General features: G+C 37.2%; 1 protein-coding gene across 1 annotated transcript; it reads right to left on the minus strand.

Annotated features, from left to right (window-relative positions):
• Positions 1–1,582: 1,582 nt before the first annotated feature.
• Positions 1,583–19,105, minus strand: LOC139953805 (cysteine--tRNA ligase, cytoplasmic-like). The gene is made up of 16 exons (XM_071953371.1): positions 19,022–19,105; positions 17,498–17,675; positions 16,348–16,543; positions 15,650–15,799; positions 15,095–15,235; positions 14,617–14,705; positions 13,084–13,318; positions 12,149–12,277; positions 11,395–11,628; positions 10,481–10,581; positions 8,927–9,116; positions 8,256–8,324; positions 7,469–7,550; positions 6,534–6,682; positions 5,976–6,119; positions 1,583–4,762 (listed from the first exon to the last, which is right to left on the minus strand). Exons 1-16 carry the CDS (start codon positions 19,038–19,040, stop codon positions 4,616–4,618), a joined length of 2,253 nt encoding a protein of 750 aa, XP_071809472.1. The 5' UTR covers positions 19,041–19,105; the 3' UTR covers positions 1,583–4,615.
• Between the last annotated feature and the right edge of the window lie 300 nt (positions 19,106–19,405).

Raw genomic sequence — 19,405 nt, forward strand, 5'->3', positions numbered from 1 at the left:
CCAAAACATTTGCTTATTAAAAATTTTGTTAAACTAATTTTTTTCCCGAAATTCATAGGTTTTTATCAAAACCATTTATTAGGGAATTAATATTATTTTAGTAAATGTATTCAAACAATTTTTTTTAAATGAAAATTTTGAAAATATTTTCACAAAATCATACTAATGAGGAAATTAACATTGATTAAAAAAATTGAGATTTCAGAAATTCATGGATTTTTTTCCAAAAAAAATTCATTATAATAAATGACGAGGAAATATAATTTTCTCAAGTAAGTTTAGCCGAAACAAATTTTTTTTATAAAAAAACATATTCTGATAATTTATTTCAGAAATTCAGGGGGTTTCTCAAAAAATGATGTTCATCATAATTAATGAGGTAATATTATTTTAGTAATTCAGAAATTTTGTTTTTTTTACCGAAAACATTATTTTTAGGAATTATTTTAATCAAAACATTTTTTGATAGAAAAAAACATTTTTTTCCCAGAAATTCATGGGTTTAAAAAAAAAATGATCATAATTTGTTTCTGAGGAAATGTTATAATGATGAAAAAAGTCGAAGCACTTTTTAAACAAAAATTTAAATTTTGATACAAAAATTGCAAAAAGTCGCAGTTTTCTATCAAAACAAGAATTTATCATAATTAATGAGAGTTGGGATCTCAGGGGAGTGTAAAACATAAACAAAAACGTTTTTTTTTTAACCAAACTGACAAAATCACTTAAAACCCCCTAAAATTGATAAGATTATATAAGACTTGTGTAACACGTAGTTTTGGGTTCCCAGTTTTATAAACATTTGATCTACTTCTGCTCCAACCGATATGGTCACGTTATGACCTGACAGTCTCAATGTTGCCCATATTTACAGTCGAGTCCTATATACCTACAAAAACTTTTTAATTGAATTGAAAACTTTTAATTGAAAAATAAAAGTATTAAATGGCGCCCTCTGTTGATTGAAAGTGTCTTGGCCCAAACTGCATAAAATTGTGTTTGCTGTTTGCAGTTAGACAACAAACAATTTAGATTTTGTGGTTTTTTTTTTAAGAGATAAAAAAGTTTGATTCACGGACTAGCTGTGTAATAAGTTAATAATTTATGTGGTGTATAATTTGAAGGGAACATTACCAAAACATAAGTTTTTGCTGACAAGGCAGTTTGTGGCAGTGTGATCACTTTATGTAATCCACCATATAATTATAGCATATAAAACTATTTAAACAAACATGTAGAGGTTTGAGATCGATCGGCCATCCCGCTCACGAGAAAATAGTGACAACCGATTACACATTTTGCATGACATCGATTTAAAAACATTATTACTAAAACGGGAAATTAGTCTTTTTATTTATTTCTCATAAAATATGACATTTCAGACAGAAATATTTCAACACATGTTTTCCATTGTCATCATCATTAGACCGGTGAAACTAAACGTACGTTCCTTTAAAATCATCTCCGTCCATTTTGACAATTGATCCAAATTTACAACTAAAACAGAACACACATTTTAACAAGTTTATTTCAATCATACTTTCACATTGTTTTATTGACACATCTTCATAATAATACTGCCCATAACTTGACTAAGATTTAAAAACTCAGCAAGACAAGATTGAAAAGCTGATATTAATGAAGAAATATTAACTTCAATGCTTCATAAATGTTACTTAGTAAATGAAAAAAAGCGAAGCACTTTGTATGTGTATATTTTTTGAAAAGCAAATTGACAGTAACACAAGGACATTCACAGGCAACCACAAGATAATCTTTAAGCAATGAAAGTGATTATGTTTTAACTGTCTCATAATAAAAACAATAACCAGTTTTTATCGAGCGCTTTTCACACCCGTATGGTGTCGCAAAGCATCCAGGTCACTGGGCCATTTAATTCATTCCATAAACCATGTCAGCTCCCTAGGGAGTATACAGCCTGTGCAACAAATAATGCCAAGCTAAATCAATCACAAGAACCATCTCTGCCCTCACAGGTACCCATTTACCCCTAGGTGGTGAGAAGCAATTATAGTAAAGTGTCTTGCTCAGGGGCACAAGTGTCACGACCAGGATTCGAACCCACAATCTGCTGAACAGAAACGTCACAGCTTGAGTTCAGTGCTCTTTTTATCAACTCGGCTAAAACACCATACAATTCTAATATTCGGTAATGCCTCTTATTGCTCACATGTAATTACTTAGTTGGTTGCCTGTGAGAAAAGCAGCAAAAAAGGTTTGAAGAGAAATGGGTTGGACACATTTATGGCTTAACAAATTTGTGAAAAATTAAAGGCACTGAACACTCATGGTAATTACTCAAAATAATGTTTACCTTAAAAAAATTACTTAGTAACGAGCAATGGAGAGCTGTTGATGGTATGAAACATTGTGAGAACCTTTACTTCTGAAATAACGTAATTTTTTAGAAAGAGGAAAGTTCACACTCAAATATTAAAAGAGTTTAGCCCTGACCCCTTGTATAAGGCATCTGAATGCACGCAGATTTGTGCAACAAGGGTGTTTTATTTCTTTCATTATTCTCTTGCAACTTCGACGACCAATTGAGTCCTAGTTTTTACAGGTTTGTTGTTTTGCGCTTATGTTGAGATACACCAAGTTAGAAGACTGGTGTAAGACAATTACCAAAGGTGGCCAGTGCCTTTCACTTGATTTTTAAAATAAACACCATGACCTTTAGCAAGTCTGACTTAAAATCAATAAATATGACATAATTTATGTCAAACACCATCCTCTATATTTTTTGATCAACTTATGACAGAAACTGTAGGACTTACCAGTATTAGCGTTTGTTTACCATATTTTCATGGTTTTTGTACAAAAACTTTCAGGGCATACCCCTTACACTTTTTGATAATTTTAATGAACTTGTGCTTTAAAATACTTCTTGATAAATTTAGACAAAAATATGCTATAGGATAAATTTTGGGGAAGAAAAGAAAAATATGTATGGGAAAAAAAGCGTCAGACATATTTTGCATTCTTAGGCAGGCAGTACCAGAAAATACTCATAGGGAATTATCAGGTTTGTGTTTCTTGCAAGTTTTTGGGTTCCTATAAAGTGCTTAAAGGCAGTGGACACTATTGGTAATTACTCAAAACAATTATTAGCATAAAACCTTTCTTGGTGACGAGTAATGGGGAGAGTTTGATGGTATAAAACATTGTGAGAAACAGCTCCCTCTGAAGTGCCATAGTTTTCGAGAAAGAAGTAATTTCCACGAATTTGATTTCGAGACCTCAGGTTTAGAACTTGAGGTCACGAAATCAACCATCTCAACGCACACACCTTCGTGTGACAAGGGTGTTTTTTTCTTTCATTCATATCTCGCAAGTTCGATTACCGATTGAGCTCAAATTTTCACAGGTTTGTTATTTATGTATATGTTGAGATACACCAACTATGAAGGCTAGTCTTTGACAATTACCAATAGTGTCCACTGCCTTTAAGCCTTTAGAATTTTTTAAGTACTACAAAGTGGGTTTGAATCCCACTTGTGGTGCCTTGTGATGGCCTTGCCCAGGCGTGATATGGAGGGCAATTGCCTCCATGCCCCCCGGTCATTGCCTTGTTGTTCTTGAAATGCTCAACACAGTAAAAATTTACAATTTCCTCATAGGGTACCCATTACCAAGGAGAATATGCCTTGGTGCCCTTGCCCTTTCAAAAATTAAGCATACAGGGCGTGGACAATGCTTATTGTTTAAGTCCTCAAACGATCAACGTTATAATATTTTCGGCTTCTTATATAGCGCACATATCATAAAAGCAAGATCAAAAAGCTTCACACATCCCTGTTGAGGGAACATCCTTAAGCTGCTTAAAATAAGTGCTAAGGAGTTTTATCCAACATGAAACCAACTCTGCCTCCACAGGTTCCCATTTATACACCCTAGTTAAGCGAGGCATTTGATGGTGAAATGTCTGGCTCTATGGTCATAAAGCTGTTTAGCAGAAAATTCTGCCGAAAGGAATTCTTTGCTAGGCAAAATTTGAGTGGTGCACCAGTCGCTTGGCTGGTTACCTGTTTTTGGTAAGCACAAATTTGTGCTTACACGTTTTTGTGCTTTATGAAATAGGGCCCAGGAGTAGGATGCCCCTTGAAACTAACTTTTCCTTGGGTTGATTTCACAAAGAGTTAGGAGGAAATATTAAAAACTTAAGGCTAGTCCTCGCTCGCGTGGCCATTAAAAACTTTGTTTGACAGACGGAATCAAAGAACTCACAGGCTTATCAATAAATGATGCATATCGATCTGCACTGGATAGATAGATATGGAACTCCATCATAATCGGGGTCACAAAGGATCAACCATGACTCATAGGATGACGACGAGTCATCCTAAATTTAAGACGAGAAAGACTACATGTAGTCTTAACTCTTTGTGAAATTCACCCCCGGACTAGTCAAAGGAGTTGTTAAAAACTTAAGGCTAGTCCTAAGATAAGATAAGTACCTCATCCTATCTGGAGATAAGACTAGTCTTTTAAGACTGACTAGTTAAAACTCTTTGTCAAATCCAACCCAGATTCAAGACTTACATTGTTTATGTACTATTAGTGCTACGGCCTATTAAACATAAAATTATGTTTCTCATTGATTAGAAGCAGTATTTGATTCTGATCCAGCATTTTTCAAATACTCGCTGTAGAGTTTTTCCTGCGTCTGGAAGAGCTTGGCAAGTTTCTTGAGCAGTTTCCCGCTCAACTCTTTCCCTTCAGCATCGTGGGTAGGCATTCCCTTGAAAAAGAAAAGAATTTTGTTTTATTAAAACTAAGACCTCCCACTGCTAAATTAAAGGATTCAAACTGCCTCTAGCTAGGGCAATCTTAGTGGTCTAGTTGGTAAGACACTGTTCTAGAATTTCAAAGGTGGATTTTCCACAAATTTTATTTTGAGACCTCAGATTTAGAATTTGAGGTCTCAAAATCAAGACTCTGAAAGTACACAACTTCGTGTGACCATGTTGCGGCAATGGTGTTTTTTTTTCCATTAATACCTCGCAACTTCAACAACCGATTGAGCTCATATTTTCACAGGTTTGTTATTTTATGAATATGTTGAGATACACCAACTGTGAAGACTAGTCTTTGACAATGACCAATAGTGTCCAGTGTCTTTAAAGGAAAAACAGATAGATTGAAAGCACAATTCACTCAAAATTTCATAAGAACAATGCAAAAATAAAACAGTTGTACTATAATGCAAGTAAGGAAATACACTATTAAAAGGCAATAAAATGAGTACACTTGTCAAAAGGGGGAGAAAGATACTTTTAAAACGATCAAAGGGAAAAAAGATAGGCAGACATCAATTCAGTTAAAAATGCATAATTACAACAATAAAACAACATAAAGCAATTAAGGGAATACACTGATCAGGAACTCTGAAAAAATACAAAGCTAACCCCATGAGGAAATTGGAAATTTCTATCGGAGCATTTCAAGGGCACCAAGTCAACAGGGGCATGAAGGCAATCGCCTTCTTAAAGAATTAGACCAGAGTTAAAAAAAAGTCTGGTTCCCTTTCACTCTAATGAGCATCAGCAGTTATATTATGTGATTTTAAAAGAACGTTACAGAATTGGTAAGAGACCAAAATCGTGAAGATCACAGATTTACATAAACTTAAACAGTCTAATGATGATGATAGTTGAAAACATCCTATGAAATATTTCAGTCTGAAATGTCATATTTGATGAGAAATAAATAATCTAACTTCGCGTTTGGAATTTATCACCCAGTGAGCGTTTGATTCATTTTTATTTTGGCATCGATGCAATGCAAAATTTGTAATCGTTTTTTTCACTATTCTCTCGTGACCCAGATGGCCGATCGGTCTCAAACTTCTACAGGTTTATCAGCTAATGTACATGGTGGAATACATAAAATGCTTACACTGCCAGCAACTGCTTTGTTAGTAAAAACCTATTCAATAATGTTCCTTTATGTACCTTGTCATCGAATGCAGAGTATTTGGAAGTTTCTTGTAGGAACATCTGAGATGGAGGAATACGTCTCTGAGCTTCTTTTGCCGCTTGCTTCTCCAATTCCTTCCTCTTTGCTTCTTCTTTCTTTTTCCGTTTCTCCTCCGCTTGCTTAAAAAGAAAAAAAAGAGAAAACAAAGTCCAATGTCATCAAGTTGTTTTTCAGTAAAGCCATGGTCCCATTGGCCTTTTGGGGGGTTAGAGTTCAGTGACTTTTCTGTAACATGACAAAATTAAATCCAATGGCACGTTTTTGATAAAGAGGTAATTTCTTACTCAAATATTATAAGACTTTAGGCCTGAAGCCTTTTAATAGGCATCTGAAAGCACACAAATTTGTGCAACAGGTATGTTTTTTCATTCATTATTCTCTTGCAACTTTGATGACCAATTGAGTCAAAATTTGCACAATTTTGTTATTTTATGCATTGTTTGGATACACCAAGTGTAAATACTGGTCTTTGACAATTACCAAAGATGTCCAGATCATTTAAGGGTCAAGGGTTAAGGGTCAAGTATACTGACCTGCTTAGCCAATTCTCTCTCTCGTAGAATAGTCTCTTTGTCAACAAGTTTGACCACGGCTGCCCCTTCATCTCTATCTTCAAGTCTGACGCCTAAATCTGGTAAGATTTCATCTCGCAGTGCGTCACACAACTTCAAGATGTCGACCGCTGCAAAAATAAAATGCAAAAAATAGTTAGTGGCTTGCCTAGCAGAGTCTTTCTCGAAAGCAAAATGACGACACATTAAATATGAACAGAGTGTAACATAAGTGAAGTGGAAATACATGAATGGAGAGAGAGCCAGAAAGCATGTAGAAAAAAGCAAGTAGTAAACAACGAATAGGGAGACAAAGAGGGGGCGGGTCAGGGGAATAAATGGTCAAATGTTTGTTTTAAAGTACACACAATTATTAGTTTTAATTTAAACAATTCAATACAAAACAAGAAAACATGTAAACATTACAAACGCACTGTTAAAAGGTACTATACTAAATACACTTGTCAAAAAGGGAGAAATGATTATTAAGAGCAATACAGGGGAAAGAAAGATAGATAGATAAACATTATATCAATTAAAAATTCATTAGAACAAAAGAAATCCACAAAAACTTGAACAATACAAAAGCAATCAAGCAATCAAAAGGCAATAAAATGAGAAAACTTGTCAAAAAAGGGAGAAAGAGACATTCAAATGTGATCAAAGGGAAATGCTGATAGATAAACAGTAATTCAGTAAAAAATGCATAAGAACGATACAACACAAACAAAATTAGAACAATATAAAGCGATTAAGGAAAAACACTGTTAATATCAAATATTGACTGAATATTGTCAAACAAAGGGAGAAAGTGACCTTAAGGGTAAACAAAGGGAAAAATGGGTGTAAAAAGCCATGACACAATTAAAAACATGTTTGATCATCACCTAATCTCATGAAATATTTTCTAGACATACCTTTTTGCTGCCGAGCAGTTTGACGAACTTGCTCTCTAAACTCCGACAGGACTTGTAGGTAAGGCATCACAGTCTCTTCAACCTACAGAAACAGGGAGAAAACCACAAAATTAAGTGTCAATTTGCTTTATTGACCCATTTCACCTGACGTCATCATCAGAAAAATATTGAATGCGCCATACTGGTGGGCAATTTCACTGTGCGTTTTCATATATAACTCTATGCATAGAGTATGCTGGCGTTATGCAGTGAAGTGCGCATTTTAGGCGACGCGGCGTTAATACACGTAAACCTAACTGCCCACCAACATGGTGAGCGTGGCATCAGTCGCCGCGTGTGACGCGCGTGCAAGGGGTCAATAGAGGCACTGAACACTTTTGTTAATTACTGAAAATATATATTGGCACAAAAACATATCGGTAACGAGCAATGCAGAGCTGTTAAAAGTATAACACATTGTGAGAAACGGCTCCCTCTGAAGTAACACAGTTTTTGAGAAAGAAGTAATTTCTCACTAAAATATTTGAATTGAATTTGAGACCTCAGCTGATGTCTCAAACTCAAGGCATCTGAAAGCACACAACTTGTGCATCAAGGGCGTTTTTCTTCCATTATTCCCTTGTAACATTGACAACTAATTGAGCTCAAAATTTCACAGGGGTTGTTATTTTATGCATATGTTGAGATACACCAAGTGAGAAGACTGGTCTTTGACAATTACCAAAGGTGTCCAGTGACTCTATGCAGTTTTATGAAATTGGACTTTGGTTTGGGCAGTGGAACTTACATTGCTGTTCTTTCCAGCTCCATTCATCGGGAAACCAATTGGTTCATCACCTTCTATTGCACCAAAAATCTGAAGGATAATATTAATATAAAAATGTTATTGTTTTTAATGGTTTATTCATTCGCATACAAAAAACCAAAAGGTTCACACCATTCAAATTTACAACATTTCTACAAAGTTAAGAAAATAAAAATTAACAATAATAAAGAGTAAAAGCATGGATCAAATGCACATACAAAAAAAGCATCATTAGAAAGTAGATTAATTTACAATTAATTGATATCAATACATTTATTTCAATGTTGCCATTTGTGTACATCATTAAAGTTAATATACATGATAATGAATAAATAATGGCATACCACAGATGTAGTAAGACAATAACAATTTTTACGGAAGTGTAAAGGGTAAAAGGTTAAAAGCATACATCAAATACACACACACAAAAGCATAGTTAAGAAAATATAATTTATATATAAACGGGAAAAATTACACATCAAATACACTAACAAAAAAGCATTGTTAAGAAAATAAAAGTTAAAAATTAAAGAAAAGCATACATCAAATACACACTCAATGCATAGTTAAGAAAGAGATGTTGTTTAAAAAAAAAAAATGCAAATTTAAAAAAAAAAAAAAAAAAAAAAAAAAGAGAAATCAAAGTCTTGTACCCTGAGCATCTTTGTGACGAATGCTGCTGTGTTCTGCAGCAGCATGCGGTTAGGCGCCACCTTAGCTGAGCGTCTTTCTTGCATATAGATATTGCACTGGCCAATAAGGACACGCATACCCTCTAACGACGCTTTGGTGTCGATGGAATCGCAAAGTGCCTCGTTCACTCTGGCTCTGCAGTTTTGGAATCTGACCAAACAAAAGAGAACACGGAAAAGAAGGTCAGGAAGGTTTCGGGAATGAACAAAGAGAAATTGACTTGAGGGGGATTGTTCACATGCTGACGCTCTACCAACTGAACCATCTAACCATAGAGTTATATATGAAGAACTAGAGGGCGCACTGGTGATGCTTCGTGCACAAACGCAATGGGCACAAGAAGACACGCACGCCATTCTGCACGCGCGTTGAATATGAAGTACACGTTGGAGTTGTGTTTATTGAACGCTGACGCGATGCTGTTTTGTCAACTTACAAAATGGCAGCACAAACACACACTGTGAGATGCCTGTTTTGTCAACTTAGAAAATGGCCGCCTGCGCGCACGCCGGGGCGCGTATATAGGCCAGTATGCCCTCTAGTTTTTATATATACCTCTATGCATCTAACCCTATGTTGGCAGTTTTCCCTATTTTGTCAATATCTTTGTTCGAGGGTGCCAGTCAGAAGCCATACAACTGCTACCTGCCATGTAGCAATGGATCCCAACTTATTTTTGTTAAATATCAAGATAAAAACGACATGGGAGACTGACTGGCTAAATAGTAATTAATTTGCGGTTGAACAAAGAAAGATTTACTCGAGCAAGATTGACCCAAGGACCCTGCGACCTTGTTAAGTGCCGACGCTCTAACAACCGATGTATCTAATAATAATAATAATAACAATGACGTCTTCTAAAGCGCCGGTATTCACAGAAAGTGCTCATGGCGCTTGCTCCAATAAAAATATTCCCCCTTGGTTGTTCTCTAGCAGTGCAAAAAACAAGAACAAATTCCAATGTCTAGTGAATTTTACTGAAATGTCTTTGAAAAAGATGGGTCTTGAAAGTGTTTATTGTCTGGATGGCTCTGATGGAATGTGGTAGACCGTTCCACACCTTCCCTGCACACCTGGAAAGAACGGGGTCCCCATGAATTATTTCCCGCATGTTGTATCAATATGATTATTTCATAGAGCTGTTTAACTGTAAGCAAATTTTTGTGCTGACTATAGCAGACAAATTTGCTAAGGTGTAAGCATATTTCACAGGTTAGCAAGAAAATTAGGGAGCCGTATCGCGCATTCACCATGAATTTGCATTGTGACGTCATTTGTTTTTGTGCAGTAAGCATCGGAAGGTTAGCATGCTTTTTCATGTGCTTGCGGTTAGCAACACCATTAAATGAAAATTGTTAGCACAAAATCGGCCTCTAAGCAGCTCTATAAAATTGGGCTGGGACATTGTTTTGTTGCACTCTAATGCAGACTCACGCATTTTCTGAAAAATCTCACGCATAGCTGGCCTCTGGACTTGGCATCTCTGCAAATGAAAGTGTAACATCAGGACTTACTGTTCGTTTAATTTCAGTTCTGGCTCATTCCACTTCTCAAAGGCTTCAATCCCGCTTGAGGGGGTACTGCGGAGAACAGCTTTCACATTCAGAAAAAATTCCTGACAAATAAAATTTGTAAACAATATTAATTGTCAGTATCTTCTTTAATCTGTTTTAAAAAGAAACCACACAAATAATTATATTATATTGAATGGTCAGACAGTGGGAGGGTTGTTAGTGTAATTTGTTGATGCATTTACTACATGATATCTCATATTCCAGGCTGGCGAAACCTAAGAAACACTACCACGGAGCAATGTTTTCAGGAGAGTCGAGTAAATCCGTTTTACGTGCTAAAATAATTTCCTGAAATTGTTTGACTCATTTCTCAAAAAATACAGCACCTCAGCAAGTAATATTTCCAGGGAATCTTTCTACCATCATCATAATTAAAACCATTTAAGTTTAATGTAAATCTGTGGACATTGTGTTTTGTGTCCTACAAACAGTACCCAAACCCTTAAATGGTCAAGTAAAAAAAAAAAAAAAAAAAAAAGGCCTTAAAGGCAGTGGACACTATTGGTAATTGTCAAAGACTAGTAGCCTTCACAGTTGGTGTATCTCAACATATGCATAAAATTACAAACCTGTGAAAATATGAGCTCAATCAGTCATCGAACTTGCGAGATAATAATGGAAGAAAAAATACCCTTGTCACACGAATTTGTGTGCGTTTAGATTTTGAGACCTCAATTACTTCTTTCTTGAAAACTATGTTACTTCAGAGGGAGCCGTTTCTCACAATGTTTTATACAACCAACCTCTCCCCATTACTCGTCAACAAGAAAGGTTTACTCTAATATCTATTTTGAGTAATTACCAATAGTGTCCACTGCCTTTAAAATATGAATTTTAAGTTGTTCTCCACTTACGCTGACAGTCTTCTCATACTGTAGAGCAATCTCCATGGTGTCTTTGGAGTAGTCCAACGTATCCTTCCAGGAATGAAGTAAAAACACAAGACGAATCTGACGAGATGTGTACTGCTTCAAAGCGTCTTTTATCGTGACAAAGTTCTTAAGGGACTTGGACATCTTGCAGCCTGCAATGGTCAGATGGCCGGAGTGGAGAAAGTATCGGACCCAGTTGTCGTTGGAGTAGTGGGCCTGGCAGAGAAAATCAAAACGAGATAAATGTTTGAGTGGGAAGTTAATTTGAGGTAGCTAAGAACTGGGTCAAATTTCATAGGGCTACTTAAGCACAAAATACTAGTCACCTGTACAACTTCTGACTGGTATCCTGCTGAATTCTGCTAAGCAGAAAATTGTTCAGCAATAGTTTCTGCTTAAAAGCAGCTCTATGAAGTCAGACCCTGGTCCTGTCCTATTTGATAATGGTTTTGGGAGAGTTTATAGTGTGGGGGGAAAAAAACACTTTTCTTTGTAATCTTTTAGAGGGCGGGTGTATTGAAAATGTGTACAGTTTATACGCTTGTAAAATGTTGATAACTTTGAACGACCCCTAAATCAAATAGTTTCAACTATGACTTTCCAGCAATAATTTAAACTCAAACTCTGCTAAAATTTGTATGCCTACCCCTATGCTTTGCATGACTTAGTTTGCTGTTAATTACGGAATCAGACTCAGATAAAGATAAAACCAGAAAACAGAATATTCAAAACTGACCTCAGCTTGGGCTAGTTCATTATCGTGATGGGGGAATCGTAGATCAACACCCCCAGTGTGGATGTCCATGGATTCTCCAAGTATACTGCTCGCCATTACGGAACACTCTATATGCCAACCTGGACGACCCTGTGCCAACGAGAAGTTAAACAAGGTAACAGTAAGTAGGATTTGAAACCTTGCATGGTGGAAATACGATATAGAAAGGTTTGCGGTAACACCATGTAATGACTATCTCTAATGAGTTGGGGTGGTTCTGAAAAGAACCGTTGGTTTCAGCTTGACGTTTCGATAAGTATGCTCTGATCGTCTTCTGGAGAATTCTCCAGAAGACAATCAGAGCATACTTATACTTATGGGACACTGGGTTTGTGACAGTTGGAGAAATATCTACATGCATGAGGGACAGGGGATTTGGGGACCACTCAGCTGCAACATCATTGACTGAGAACACCACTCAAAATAGAAGAGTGAGTTTATAGTTGGTCTCTTAAAGGCAGTGGACACTATTGGTAATTGTCAAAGACTAGCCTCCACAGTTGGTGTATCTCAACATACGTATAAAATAACAAACCTGTGAAAATTTAAGCTCAATCCGTCCTCGAACTTGCGAGATAATAATGAAAGAAAAAAACACCCTTGTCACACCAAGTTGTGTGCGTTTAGATGGTTGATTTTGAGACCTCAAGTTCTAAATCTGAGGTCTCGAAATATAATTTGTGGAAAATTACTTCTTTCTCAAAAACTAAGGCACTTCAGAGGGAGACGTTTCTCACAATGTTTTATACCATCAACCTCTCCCAATAACTCGTGACCAAGAAAGGTTTTATGCTAATAATTATTTTGAGTAATTACCAATAGTGTCCACTGCCTTTAAAAGGTCCTATGAAAAAGGAATGCAAAACCATTTTTCTTTCAGACTCTTCACCCCTTACCTGACCCCACGGTGAATCCCAAGCAGGCTCTCCGGGCTTTGACGCCTTCCACAAAGCAAAGTCGTTATCGGACCTCTTCTCGCTCAGCCGATCTTTTGATATGCAGAGGTCCCCTTCTCCTTCCTGGAGGGCTGCCTGGTCCCCGAAGGCCTCGGGTACCAGCTTGGCATAGTGGTGATTGGGGTCGCTGTCGAACTTGGAGGTCGTGAAGTACACGGAACTGTTTGATTCATATCTAGAAATCCAACAACAGTTTTCATTATACTCGATTAAAGCCATTATACACTTTCGGTAAACAGTATTGTCCAATTCCCACAGTTCGTGTATCACAACTTATATATAAAATAACAAACCTGTGAAAATTTAGGCTCAATCTGTCATCGGAGTCAGGAGAAAATAGCGGGAAAACCCACTCTTGTTTCCGCATGTTTCGCCGTGTCATGACATGTGTTTAAAATAAATCCGTAATTCTCGCTATCGAGAATTGATATTGTTTTAATGTTTTCTCAAAAAGTAAAGCATTTCATGGAACAATATTTCAAGAGAAGTCTTTCAACATTACCTTCTGTAAACGCTGTAAACTATTTGTAAATCTGTGAACTTTTTTTTGTTTTCTGAACCGAAAGTGTATAATAGATTTAAAGGGTTTTGATACCTTTTGTAGATCAAGTGTATGGCCATGACATGAATCCTTACAGAATGTGAATGAAGATATATGTAATATAATTTACCTGTATAATATAATTTATCTTGATAAGTCGTCAAAAGAGTGAAAAGTACAGAGCAATATTTTCAGGAAAGTCGCATAAATACGTGGCACATGCTTAAAAATAATTATTTTTGTCACATTGTTTTACTTGTTTGTCAAACACTACAGCACTTTAGCAAGTAGGGAAGCTTAAGATTCTGTGGCGCACTCTACAGCCAATCACACCAAAAAACACTGGGCAAACTAATTCTCTTGAAGACAAGTGTACTGGGTTCTTTTTGAGACACACGGGACCGATGGCTTTACGGCAATAATGTTAATTGTCTTTCTTAAAGCACACAAGTTTCAAAACTGGGACTTGAACCCACACTCTGCTGGTCAGAAACAATAGACCAAATTGAATATGACGTCACCGTTCAAATATCTGGCCTACAAGATGGGGTCTGTATGCATGTGGGTAGGTATCCACATCCATACCGGGGACCTATAACAAAAGGGACAATAGGTCCACGGTTGCTATCACAAAGGAAATCATTGTGGTTTCCAGTTGCTATCACAAAGAGTTGAACAAAGGAGGTTCCCTGATTGCAGGTGTTTACACACTTGTGTGAGTGTGTGTGTGCGCGGAAATCAAACCGGTAATGTTGCGTGCTGCGTGCTACGATGATGTACACGTTTGGACGCCCATATGGTTTGCAGTACACGATGGCGACTTTTCATAGCAAAAAGGGGTTATTCAATACGGTCTATAGGGTTTGAATCCGGTGCACTTGACTGCTCGGCCTCGAAATGCCATAGAAGGCCAAAATCGTAATAAAACTCACCCAAAACCGTTTTCAATAATCCTTTGGGTGAAGGCGATAACTTCAGGTACGTATTCACTCACTCTGGTGAGAACGTCAGCTGGCAAGACCTGTGAAAACAAATAAAAAACAAGAATGGTGTGTTGACGAAAACAAATGCTCCACTGTGATTAATCTCATTCTTGTGTTATCACATAGATAACATTTCTTTCTTTTAAAAGGCAATGGACACTATTGGTAATTACTCAAAATAATTATCATCATAAAACCTCACTTGGTAACAAGTAACGGGAAGAGGTTGATGGTATAAAACATTGTGAAAAACGATTCCCTCTAAAGTGACGTAGTTTTCGAGAAAGAAGTATTTTTCCACGAATGTGATTTCGAGACCTCAATTCTACCTCATATTTGGAGGTAATATGCCAAGTCTTTCTTGACTTATCACTCGAACAAGTTCTTTTGTTTGAGCGACGGGGCAAAATAAATCTTTCTTTCTTACATTCAAAGCCTCCATATCTTCATGGTACTCTCTCTCCCAGTGCTGCGTGAGTTTAAAGAAGATCGACTTGTCCTTGACCTCTGACCCATGTTGAGCATCCAGCCAATCACAGAGAGGGTCTCTTGCTGCATCCAGTAGCGCCTACAGTGAAGGAATCAAACAGGGGATGCCATTGGACAGCAAACACAATTTATTTTCTGTAGCGACCCAGAAAATGGTAAAGTCAGTAATTAATTGGCACTGATGATGTGTTTTAATGAAATCATGGTGTGCTTTCCACTTACACAAACATATCGCAACCATTCACGCCAATGTTTTTTATCCTTGGAACAATTTGGAGCGAACTTTGTGATGTCAATATAGCAGCACGTTGTAATGAGGATGGCGACACGGCACATTCTTGGGGGTAACGTTTCTTTTGCTGTATTGTAGGTGTTTTGTAGTTTTTTGGTTTTTTTTACATCCGACTGCGTTATCAACCAACATCTTGACAAGAAACAACACCAACATCAACACAACTGGAATGCACCCCTGGTTTAATCTAACTGAACAGACCTTGCTGAATTGCTCTTTCTCACTCTCTCCTTGTGGACTCTTGAGGGCGCTTTGTAGCGTATCAATCGCTTTGGTTGTTGCATCGGATATACCAGCATACATCTGTTGTTTATCAGGATTTGTTTCCTTGGCTTTCTTAGAATCAAACAACTGTAAAAAAAATAAGAGGAAGAACAATTTTTTGTATTAAATAAGTCATAGAAATTATATAAATATTATAGCAATATGGTGGAAAATGGAGGAGTAAGGAGTGGTAAGATGGTAGAGAAAGATGGTGGAGTACAGAGGAGAAAGATGATGGAGTATGCACATGGAGAAAGATGATGGAGAAAGATTGTGGAGTGTATGGGATGAAGATTGTAGAGTTTCGAGAAGTAAGATGGTCGAATATGGAGGAGTGGCATGATGGTAGAGCAAGATGGTGGAGTAGAGAGGACAAAGATAGTGGAGAATAGAGGAGAAAGATTGTACAGTACGGTGGGATGAAGATTGTGGAGTTAAGAGTAATAAGATGGTTGAATATGGAGGAGGAAGGAGTGGTAAGATGGTAGAAAAAGATGGTGGAATATGTGGGATGAAGTTTAGAGTAGTAAGATGGTAGAATACGGAGGAGTAAGAAGTGGCAAGAGTAGAGAAAGATGGTGGAGTAAAGAGAAGTAAGATGCTGGAGTAGCCAAACTTCAAAATCAAATGTTTACCCTCATTGCCTCTTGGACATCACTCAGTCGCCTCTCAACGCTCAATGCCTCACCGAGGTATCGTTCAAATAAAAAGTTAGTTCGCCCTCGCTTGATGATCTTGTCATCGATATCCGTGATGTTCATAACATAAAGGATGTCGTAGTCAAAGTAATACGTCAAGACGCGACGTAAGATGTCAAAGGATATGTAGGATCTGAAACACACAAATTTTGAACAAGTTTTCTTTCATTACAAATTTTGCTCCACAAAGATTATGCAGAAGAAAAATGTAGAAGTTACATAATTGAAGTTTAAATGTTTTTCATTGTGGAAAGAAGTTTTATGCGTTATTTGATTTTCAATGATGAAACTGATTTATGTACGTACAGACAAGCAGTGTGCATGTATCCACCCCCCCCCCCAATTATGCTAGCTCATGGGGAGCAGGGTTCTGGTCTGCCCAGGATTTCTTTAGTGGTGGAAAAATGTTTCTCTATTGTGAGGTGAATCAGTTACGCAGTATATCATATAAATAGACTCAAATCAAAGAAGTGCTCAAATTTATGGCTTTGGATGCCATTTTTACTGGTAAATACCCAACTTTTCCTTTTGAAAGGAAATTGCATGTGTAATTTAAAAATGTTTAAAATGTGTGGTGGTTCGAAACAGAGAAAATTCTTTCAGCGGTGGTTGGGGAATCCCGAGTGCCTGGCAAGTTTTCTGGCACCAACTACTGTGGGAAGAAACCTGGGGAAGAACCCAGTTTAAGACAGTGGACACTATTGGTAATTGTCAAAGACTAGTCTTCACAGTTGGTGTATCTAAACATATGCATAAAATAACAAACCTGTGAAAATTTGAGCTCAATCAGTCAGCGAAGTTGCGAGATAATAATGAAAGAAAAAACACCCTTGTCACACGAATTTGTGTGCTTTCTGATGCTTGATTTCGAGACCTCAAATTCTAAACTTGAGGAATGAGGTCTCGAAATCAAATTCGCAGAAAATTACTTCTTTCTCGAAAACTACATCACTTCAGAGGGAGCTGTTTCTCACAATGTTTTATACTATTAACCTCTCCCCATTACTTGTAATCAAGAAAGGTTTTATGATGATAACTATTTTGAGTAATTACCAATAGTGTCCACTGCCTTTAATGTATTTCATACCTAGCATGTCCCATGTGTGAAGCATCGTACACCGTCGGTCCGCAGCTATACCAAGAGACTTTTTTCCCATCCTGTGGCACAAATGGTTCCTTCCGCCTTGTCAAACTGTTGTACAGATGCAGCTTTGGTTGGCCTGTTCCACTGGGACTCTCCCAGGGGGGTTGTGTCCTCTTTTTAGCTGAGGGGAAAGGATTCATCCATTAATACAAAAAAAAATAGCTAGTGCCCTCTAGAGCGCAGTTGTAGAGCACTGTTAATTTCATTGTAGCCATTGAAGTCATTGGGCCTGTAAGACCAATGCCGTTTCAATCCTTGCTCCTTGCAAATATAGGGTTAGGGTTAGGGGTTGGGTTGGGGTAGGGGTTGGGTTGGGTTGGGGTAGGGGTTGGGTTGGGGTAGGGGTAAGCTACCCTTACCCGGTAAGGGTAGGGGTAGGGTTAGGGTTAGGGTTAGGGTTAGGATTGTGGGTGAGGGAAGGTTGGGTTACGGTGGTGGTAAAAATGGGGCAAATCTGGTGACTAGTTGTCAAAATTATACGTGTGGGACCAGATTGTCATTTGCCGCTCAAAAGAATCTCGTAACTCTCCGGCCTGGCGGCCGTCGGGAGGAGGGTTACGTTATTGCAACTAATTCAGTGTATATTCACTGGTCCGTAAGGTTTTAGTCACAATCCATATTCATTCATTTATTCTGTTTAGTTTTTGTTGTAGTTGTGATCTGTAGTACGTAATTAGGTTTTAACTTTAAAAAAAAAAGATCCTCAGAAAAAGAAAAAAAACCTTTGAATTCACTAATTTTTAGAAAAAATAAAAAGAGATATAACTAAGTTTTTAGTAAATAAAATACTATATTAATTTGCGAGTGAATAAAAAAGTGGTAACTTTTCAGTTATAAATATTATTATTATAGATTGATTTCCAAAATAATGTGTACATAATTTGCAACATTGAACTAGTTGAACTACAAAGTACAATACAAAACAATTCAATAATTATAAATAAGACAAGTAATTCAATTGCAACAGTCAACAATTACAAATGTACACACTGTACTGAAGGCTAGCCAGCCGGATGATGAAATGTAATGAAATGTCTGCGAGTGTGAATTGTCACTTGTTCCTGTTCTGTCACTGTCTCACCATTGTCTCACTCAGTTCAGTTCAGAATCAGAGGAGTCAGAGTGGAGTGGTAATGTTTGGCGCAATCTGGCCGCCCGCGCAATCTTGAAGCTTGCGTGGAATATCTGGTGCGCAGGCTTAGCCATACGTGCACAAATAAAAATAGGGCCATCAAGTTTGCGCGCTCAGCGAAGGCTGAAGTTTGCGCGAGGATTGAACTTTGCGCCCAACAACGAACAGAGTCGCATGACCATCCACGAACCACGATGACATCTCCCTGACCAGTGTCAGTTCTGTGTTAAACTAAAGACCTATCTACAACATCATGTTAGTTTGGGTTTTATAAACGAATACAAAAACTTAACAAACAATAAAACAGTGAGCTACACCGATAAGAACTTGCTTACCATCTGTGGGCGCCGCCATGTTTTTTTACGTGGGAGCAATTATGAGTGAGTACGTGTAGTTTATGTCAATAGTGTCAGTTTGAGGATAATGGGTGATAAGTTTAACACTAACTACAAGTACGTATATATTTTTGGTGAATGATGAAATCACGAAATCGTGATTTCATCATTCACCAAAACCGTATACGTACGTGTATTTGGTGTTTAACTTATCACCCATTATCCTCAAACTGACACTATTGACATAAACTACACGGTCCGACTTTTCTGTAGTAAGTGTTGACAATGATAAACGCGAACCATATATTTTGCTACAAAAATAATGCTTACAAGAAGTAATGTTACCGGCCAAATTGAAACTACCATGTCATCGTAGTAAGCGTA

This window comes from Asterias amurensis, chromosome 22 (genome assembly GCF_032118995.1).
Source record: "Asterias amurensis chromosome 22, ASM3211899v1".
Lineage (NCBI taxonomy): Eukaryota > Metazoa > Echinodermata > Asteroidea > Forcipulatida > Asteriidae > Asterias > Asterias amurensis.